Consider the following 9,432-nt stretch of genomic DNA (forward strand, 5'->3'; position numbering starts at 1 on the left):
GTGTTCTCCCTTCTCGAAAAAAGACCGTTGCCCGCTCAATCATTCCTGATAGTTAAAACACTCCTGTTCTGATATAATTCTAGTAATTCATTTTTACCTGCTCCGTGCCTCTATATCCTTTTTATAATATGGAGACTAGAACTGTTCACAGTATTCTAAGTGTGGTCTAACCCAGGTTCAACACAATATTTGCAAAACTTCTCAACCCTCAGTCTTTCTTATCCAGAGAAAAGAGACAATGGCTGTTCAATAATTCCTGATAGGTATAACCTCTCAATTCTGGTATGATTCTAGTAAATATCCTTTGCAGCTTCTCCATACCTCTATATGCATTTTATAATATGGAGACCGGAACTGTTCACAGAATTCCAAGTGTACTCTAACCATGGTGCAATACAATGTTAACATAGAAACATAGAAGATAGGAGCAGGAGTAGGCCATTCGGCCCCTCGAGCCTGCTCCACCATTCAATGAGATCATGGCTGATCATTCAAATTCAGTACCCTGTCCCTGCTTTCTCCCCATATCCCTAGATCCGTTTAGCCTTAAGAAATATATCCAACTCCTTCTTGAATACATTTAATGAATTGCCCTCAAATGCCTTCTGTGGTAGAGAATTCCGCAGGTTCACCACTCTCTGGGTGAAGAAATTCCTCCTCATCTCTGTCCTAAATGGCTTACCCCTTATCCTTAGACTGTGACCTCTGGTTCTGGACTCCCCGACCATCGGGAACATCCTTCCTGCATCTAGTCTGTTAGAATTTTCTACGTTTCAATGAGATCCCCTCTCATTCTTCTAAACTCCAGTGAGTACAAGCCCAATCGACCCAATCTCTCCTCATACATCATTCCTGCCATCCTAGGTGTCAGCCTGGTGAATCTTCGCTGCACTCCCTCTGATGTAAGAAAAAGGAGTCTCACACATCAAGTAACTTTAAAGTAAGCTTTAAGCAACTTATAATCACACTATATACAAGAGAGGTCTTCACCATGCCTCTGGTAGAAGCCCCTTACAATACTGAGCAGTTCAGTATTTATACCAGTCCAACAGGAAGTGACATATGACAGGAAGTGATGTTTGTACAAAGTTCACAGTTCATAGTTCACCGTTCACAGGAAGTGATGCACATAACTTTCCGGAAGTTATTATTATTATCACAGTCTTCCCTCCTGCAGGATTTGAAGGCTGTGGTCTTCCTTTTGTTCCACAGCCGCCGAACGAGGAAGAGTCGCACCCGTTTGAGTTCCCGTCGTAGAGGGTCGCTGGTCCGCTTACATGCGGTTGGCCATTGGTCAGACTCTGTGTGGCCTGGATTACCCTGCGAAGGGTCGAGGAGATCATGGCTTCGTATACGAGCCCCATAGGTTCCAAGTCGGTCTGCCTCTGTTCAGAGGGAGGTGCAGAGCTGGTCTGTGGCGGATCAGTACTTTCGTGCGCGTTACTGGGAGGGTCGCAACTTTGTGTGCGGGGTTCTACCGGCACCAAGCTAGTTGGTGTCCGATCAGGATCCTGGAGAGGGGTACCCGATAGATTCCAAGAGTTTCCTGGTAAAATATGATCACCCGATGTCCCACTAGGTCCTGGTGGGCAGGGAGCCAGATCCCGTAATGATACAGTAGATTCTCGGCCATTGGGATATCGTATGTTTGCATAGGTGGGGTTGGCATCGGTTAGTTCAACCTCGTCTATGAGGGGGTCATTTATAGAAGTCCGAACGTATCTTCGGAGTAGTACCGGTCCAGGAGTAGTTAGCCATTATGGGAGTGATGTCCCATGAGATGAGCGACGCTGGAATCCAAAGAACCGCTCATGAGGTGTAGTATTTGTGGCTGTAGAAAGAAGGGACCATATAGAGTGCAATGCATCCGGAAGCACTGCTTCCCATTGCTGGTCTGGTAGGCCCCAAGATCTTAAAGCAAGACGTACAGAATTCCAGATGATACCATTATACCTCTCTACCTGCCCGTTTCCGATGGGATGGTAAGGCGTTGTTTTGCTTGTAGCAATTCCCCGTTCTGAGAGGTAGTCCTTGAGTTCCCTTGACATAAAGGATGGACCCCGATCTGAGTGAATATAAGCCGGCATGCCACAGAGAGAAGATACCTGCTCAAGGCAGCAGATTACTGTAGATGCCAGCCTATTGGAGCAGGGGAAGGCAAACGGAAAATGTGAATATTCATCAATCATGGTGAGCAAATATGTGTTCCGAGTTGAGGAGGGCACTGGGCCCTTAAAATCGATGCTAAGTCGTTGCATCGGTTGGGTTGCATGTATGAGTATACCATCTGAGGGGTGGAAGAACTGAGGTTTTAATTCCGCACAAAGCCGGCATTCACGGCATCTCCAGTAGAAAAAGGGAGATTCCGTGATCGTACGAAATGTAGCATGCGCGTAACACCAGGATGACACAATCCATTATGGACATCTATGAGAGTAGAGGACGACATAGTGGAGCAGAATGCCCGTGTGAGTGTGTCCGGGGCCACAATCTCCTTGCCAGGTCGATAGTGAATGGTATAACCAAAAGAGGCCAGTTCCATCCTCCAAAGTTGTATTTTATTATTCTTAATTTTGGTTCGTTTTCGATTATCGAGCATGAAGGCGACTGATCACTGGTCCGTGATTAATGTAAAGTGCTGGCGAGCTAGAAAATGGTTCCACTTCTATACTGCCTCTATGATGGCTGTGGCTTCCTTCTCAACCGGAGGATAATGTAGCTCGGCACCTTGTAAGGTCCTGGACATAAATGCTACAGGACGACCTTCCTGATTTAGAGTAGCCGAGATCGCCACCTCCGAGGCATCACATTCGACTATGAAAGGGAGATTCTCATCGATGGAGTGAAGAGCCGCTTTCTCCAACTGTTTTTTGAGAAGGTTAAAGGCTGCAACAGCCGCTGTTTCCAATGGAAAAGATCTAGCATGCAGCAAGGGTTGGATTTTGTCTGAAAAATGAGGAATCCATTTAGCGTAGTATGCAAACAGACCGAGAGCCCGATGTAAAGAAGCCGGATTGTTAGGTGACGGGAGCTCTTGGAGCGGGCGAAGTCTTTCTGGGTCTGGCTTAATGATACGATTGCCTACGCAGTAGCCAAGGATGTTGATGGTCGGTTGCGACTCAATAGATTTAGATTCATTCAAGGTTAAGTTACGGAGATGGAGGGCATCCCGAAATTTTTGGAGGTTGGCGTCGTGTTCCTGTTGATCGTGACCTGCAATAGTAATGTTATCAAGATAGGGAAAAGTGTCCCTTAGGTTTTCCTGTTTAACCAGGCCATCCATTGCCCGTTGGAAGACAGCCACTCCATTAGTAACCCTGAATGGCAGGCGACGAAATTGGTACAGCCGTCCATTAGCCTCAAAGGCCATGCACTGCTTATCTGAGACCTTCAAGGGTACCTGATGATAGGCACTTTTTAAATCGTAAGTTGAGAACACTTTGTATTCGGCCAGTTTATTAACCATATCATCAATGCGTAGCAATGGGTAGGCATTCAAGTCGGTATATTGATTGATGGTTTGCGAATAATCGATGCATAGTCGTTGTTTGTGAGGTTTTAGAGGGTTCTTGACAATGACGACTTGAGCCCGCCAGGGCGACGAAGATGGTTCGAAGATATCCTCTGCTAGAAGTCAAGAGATTTCAGCCTCAATAAAAGATTGGTCTTCCTGATTAAAGCGCCGCAATTTCGTTATTATTTTTTTGCATCGAGGCGGAATACTGGCAAATAATGAGGGTTCATCAAGTGAAGCTGCTGATAATGCACAAAACGGTAATTTAGACGGTATATTAGAAATAGTAAGTCCAGGTTTGGATCCGCCGAACTCAATGGTGAGTTTCTTATGCTGTTTATGGAAATCCAGCCCTAAGAGGAGATCACTACATAAGTCCTTGAGCACCGAAACTCGGGTGGAGGGATACATGCGACCTTGAAGTGTCATATCAACAACACAAAAGCCGGAGATTCTGTTATTAAGTGATGACTGAGCCATCGCAATTGCCTGGTCCGATGGGAAGACATGTAGTTTCAATTTCGCAACAATCTGTTCTTTAATGAAACTATCAGTACTTCCTGAGTCAATTAAGGCATCTAAGGTATGCCCTTTAATTGAAACTTTTGTAACTGCATGAAGCAGGTTCTGTGGCAAGCAGCTGTAATTGGTGTCATTGCACAGAGAGTGGCTGAAACTCTCGGTGTGCTTCTTCGGGAGAGAGTTCGAGAGGAAGCTTGATCGGTCCTAGCTGGAGCATCTTGATAGGCCCTAATTGGGGCAGTTCGGTAGGCCTTAGCTGGATCGGCCCTCGTAGAGGCTCTTGATTGGCAAACTTTAGCAAAGTGTCCTTTTTTTCCGCAATGACTGCAGATTGCATTGCGAGCAGGGCAGAATTTCCTAGGGTGAAAAGCATCTCCACAAAAGAAGCATTCCTTCCTAGATTGCCAAGAGGCTGCTAAAGTGGGGTCATCCTCGTCTTCTTCATCAGAATTATCAGGATTAGATTCCTCCATGATAGGGTTCACCTGAGACCACTTGAATTGTCTGGTTGCAGTTACAGCAGCAGATCGAGATCTGGGCAGCTGATAGAGGTCTGCATTTCTCTTTGCCAAATCCAGAGAACAAGCTAGGTCAAAAGCTTTTTGTAGTTCAAGTGTTTTACTTTCTGGTAGATGCTGGCGTATAAATGGAGAGGCAATCCCACAGATGAAAGCATCACAAATCATTTCTTCGCGGTACAGCTCAGCTGAGGCTGCCTGAAAGTTACAATCTATGCTGAGCCTGCGAAGTTCTTGAAGGAATTCGTTAATCGATTCCCCTGGCCCTTGTCGGGCTGTGGCCAGTAGATGTCTAGCATAGACCTCATTTGGAGTCTTGGCATACAGTTTTTTAAGTGCCCGAATCGCCTCATTGTAATTATCCCATTCATCAACATATTCAAACACTGTTGGGGTCACATAGTTGATAATCATCCTCAGTTTAGTAGGAGCAGTCACTTTACATTCATGAAGAAAATTCTCAAAATTACGGTACCAATGCTTCCATACCCTGCCAGCTGCTGGTGTGTTTGGGTCCAAGTCCAGACGAGTAGGTTTAAGGAGGTTTTCCATGATGGGTGGTTCCCTGGATCCTTAACTCCGAGTTTGTCCGAAGGTCCAGTATTTGTGCGTGTAAAATACTGAGTTGCTTAAATTGATGTAAGAAAAAGGAGTCTCACACATCAACTAACTTTAAAGTAAGCTTTAAGCAACTTATAATCACACTATATACAAGAGAGGTCTTCACCATGCCTCTGGTAGAATCTCCTTACAATACTGAGCAGTTCAGTATTTATACCAGTCCAACAGGAAGTGACATATGACAGGAAGTGATGTATGTACAAAGTTCACAGTTCACAGTTCACAGGAAGTGATGCACATAACTTTCCAGAAGTTATTATTATTATCACACCCTCCATGGCAAGAACATCCTTCCTCGGATAAGGCGACCAGAACTGCACGCAATACTCAAGATCTTCCCTGATTTTCAATTCTATCCTTGTAGAAATTAACCAAAATGGTCTATTTGCATTTTATGGGCATATTCACCTGCTTCGCTACTTTTAGTGATTTGTATACGAGTACACCCAGATTCCACTGCTCCTCTATCCCATTTAGGCACTTATTTTCAATGGAGTATGTAGCCTATTAATGCATCCTACCTAAGCGTGCCACCTTACACTTCTTTGTACATATGTAGAACGTTATTTGCCAATTACACGCACAATCTGCGGGTTTATTAATATCTTCCTGCATATCTTGTGGGCCTCCTCTGTTTTAATTACAATACCCAATGTGGTTTTACCCGTAAATTTTGTCATTATACTTCTCTAGAGGGACAGGTGGGCAGGGACCTGATAGAGAGTGATCTGGCAGTGTCCCTGACCGCAGATGTCCCACTCAGCAATGTTACAGGAGCTCGACAAGTTAGGGATACAACTTGCATCAATCATCCTCAATTCTACTAAGTCAATCCAATATCATTATCTGTTTGTTTCTTTATACAGGAAAAGATAAATTGGACCAAACGTGTTCTCCAGACCGCCACAACAGACAGAACATGGTCATTATGTCCTTGGATTGAATTTCTGTTTCAGGGGTGTTTTTTTAAACCTTTGCAGAAGAGATTGCTTGCCTGCGGAGCAGATATTTTGCTACTATATTTCCTTTAAAGGACAGCTATGTCTGTTTTGATGCTATTCCCTCTCTAATATATAGGTTACAGTGACAAATCAGCACTGAACACTTTACACTTATTTTAGCAGAACATGTAGCAGAATTAGGAAGAACAGGACAATTTCTGTGAAGTAGACATTGAGCTGTGTGAAGCGCCTTGTTGGGATAGGTGAGCCGAGCCAGAGGACCCAGCGATTCCTCCTGATTAACGTGGCTATTGAGATCTGCGAAGATCAGATAAAACCTTCCTTGGATGTTCCCACAGAGGAACAATCAATTGCTCAAGAAACAGAAGTAGGACAGGAACAGACACATAAACTTTTACAGGTTAGGGAATAGTCCAGCAGACTGCAAGCCCAAATTACATCCAGCTATGTATAAATACGCCATATTGTCAATGAAAGTAGTGCAACTGTTAACCAAAGTGTCCTGGAAATGTGTCCAGGGCCCCAAACACCCCTTCCAGGTGAAACAGCGATCTACTTGTACTTCTTGCAATCTAGTATACTGTATTTGCTGCTCACAATGTGATCTCCTTTACATTGGGGAGACCAAACACAGATTGGGTGACCGCTTTGCAGAACCCCACTGTTCAGTCCGCAAGGGGGACCCCGAGCTTCTGGTCGCCTGTCATTTTAATTCACTGCCCCAGTCCCACTCGGATCTCACCGTCCTCGGCCTCTTGCATTGTCCCACGGAAGCAAACCGTAAACTTGAGGAACAGCACCTCATCCTCCGATTAGGCACTTTACAGCGTTCTGGACTCAATATCGAGTTCAACAATTTCAGGTCATAACCTCGGCCCCTATTACATTTTTACTTATATTTCTTATTCACACCTTTGTTTGGGCCTTCCCCCCCTCCCCTTACTTTATTTTTTCCTCTCTCCCACATGGCAGCTGTCTCCCATTCTGCAACCGCATTTCACACTTAATCTAGAGCCGTCTTTTGTCTCCACTAGTCCTATCACCATCTCGTCTCGTTTTGAATACCTCTTAATGTCTCTTCACTTCTCTTTTGTTCTCTCCCAGCCTGGCCTCTTAATCTATTTCATTTCCTGTGCTTCTTTAGTGTTGACAAAGGGTTTTGACCCAAAACGTTGATTCTATTCTCTCTCCACGGATGTTGCCTGGCCTGCTGAGTTTTTCCAGCATTTTCTGTTGTTATTTCGGATTTCCAGCATCTGCAGTATTTTGCTATAGTCCAAGAAATGTGATGGGCAGATAATAGAAATAATGGAAGCAAATCTTCAAGAGAATCAAGAGAATGAACGTCTACTGAACAAGAATTGGCAATATCTCTGATACAAATGGAACAAGATAGGCTGAAATGTTGAACGCAAATGCTTATTTGAAGGGGAAGGTTAATAAAATTGATAGGAAAGGATCATTAGTGGAAGGCAATGAGTCACGGGTGATATTCACAGGAACTGTACAGTTAATGATGTGGAAACAAATGACACAGCATCAACCCAGCTCCAACCACTTTGGCTTCGGATCTTATCACAATGAATCGTTATTTGTTACTATTAAAGAACCTGATCAAAGTCAGACTTGGAAAGTAAAGGAAGGAACACTCTGACACCCCGAAGATGGGTCATTGTTGTCTTTTTATTCTGAGTTCTGAGGGATCCACAGCACGAATGTAAATTCTGTTGGTGAAGTTGGAAGAAACTGCACACAGGAATGTGGGAATGGCCCTAAAGTCCTTTGAACGGATGGTGTATGAGTTAGGAACAACCTAGTCGTCGCAGCCACCACAGTGTCAGGTGTGGCTCAGTTGGTAGCACACTCGCCTCTGGGTCAGAAGGTTGTGGGTTCAAGTCTCACTTCGATAGAACAGCTGGGCAGTTTTTCCCAGTGTCCTGGCCAATATTTATCTTTCAATTCATATCACAAATAAACATTATCTGGTCATTATCACGTTACCGTTTGTGGGACCTGGCTGGGTGCAAATTGGCTAACACGTTTCAAACATTACAACTGTGGCTACACTCCAAAAGTGCTTCATTGGCTTTAAAGTGCATTGAGACGTCGGGTGGTCGTGAAAGGCGCTATATAAATGCAAGTCTTTCTTTCAGACTGATTGTTGTGGATGAGGAATACAAATGAATTAAGGGCACATTCTTCAGCCACAAGCAAAATGTGAAGCCTAGGAAGATTGGAGTGTACTTGGACTTTCAGGTCGGACTGGTGCTTACGATATGCCTCATCTCTGCCAATTCATTGATGCGTTTTCTGAGAAAATCTACCGTAACTACACTCTTGTAGTGAACAACAATCTCAGAACTGCTGAAAATCTGCAGGATTAAGGTTCAATTGGCTGCTTTCATTTCTTGCATCTGCCTTTCAGATCCTCATTCCTGGCTCATCCCAGGAACAATTCATGTTGTTATGCACTTTGTAATTAGAGTTTTACTAATATGTCTTCAAACGGTTGAACTTAATAGTTTGCACGATTGTATTGATACTGGCCTGAGCTTATTATTCTGATCCACAATAACCTCAGAGTTGCGCTGAAGTTTCAGCCTGGGTTCATTGCTAGAACTCTGGCTCACACAGTTGTGCACATAATGTAGCCTGGCACTTGAGGGATTCACTTTGTGAGATGCTGTCTTCCAGATGAGAGGTGAACCAAAGTCCTGTTCACTCCCTCACAAGGAGGTAACAGATCTCACTGCACTAGTTAAAGAAGCGCAGGGCATTTCTCCCCAGCTGTTCTGGTGACATTGATCAGTTAACACACATCCCTCAAACAGATCATCGAATCATTGATCTCATTGCTCTTTATGGGACATTGCTGTGAGGAAATTGGCAGCCACGTTTCCCCATGGTACGACAGTGATCACATTTTATAATCATTTTAATTGGCAGTAATCAGTCATTCTGTGGGCCCGTGACAGTTGCTAAATAAATTGAATTTATTGTGAATTGTTTCTATGGATGGAAATTTGAACGTGAATTCATATATATAATCTCAGCTGTGTGCCATGTCTCAAAATTTCACAAATAAATTAACTTTGATTTAGAGTAAATTCTGTATCAGGTTTATTGTTTCTAAGTTAAGATCTGCAAAATTTCTGGATTAGGAAAGAAAGGGAGGCTTGTGGCAGATACAAAGGACTAAAAACAGTGGAAGCCCAAGAGGAGTATAGAAAGTGCAGGGGGGTACTTAAAAATAAATTAGCAGAGTGAAGAGGGGGCATGAAAAAACACTGGCGGG

The 9,432-nt window shown here is 43.9% G+C and overlaps 1 protein-coding gene across 1 annotated transcript in view; it reads left to right on the top strand.

The window, feature by feature from the left end:
• LOC147085065 (venom metalloproteinase inhibitor DM43-like) overlaps positions 1–9,228 on the top strand; it is a 31,089-nt gene extending 21,861 nt beyond the window's left edge. Inside the window, exon 4 of the mRNA XM_085979298.1 lies at positions 6,042–9,228. Coding sequence (XP_085835424.1) covers positions 6,042–6,118 — 77 coding nt within the window. The 3' untranslated portion in view covers positions 6,119–9,228. The remainder of the gene's footprint in view (positions 1–6,041) is intronic.
• Positions 9,229–9,432: the final 204 nt, after the last annotated feature.

The sequence above is a fragment of the Somniosus microcephalus genome, unplaced genomic scaffold (assembly GCF_052327205.1).
Source record: "Somniosus microcephalus isolate GS21.2 unplaced genomic scaffold, FLI_Smic_1.0 unresolved_chr9, whole genome shotgun sequence".
Taxonomy (NCBI): domain Eukaryota; kingdom Metazoa; phylum Chordata; class Chondrichthyes; order Squaliformes; family Somniosidae; genus Somniosus; species Somniosus microcephalus.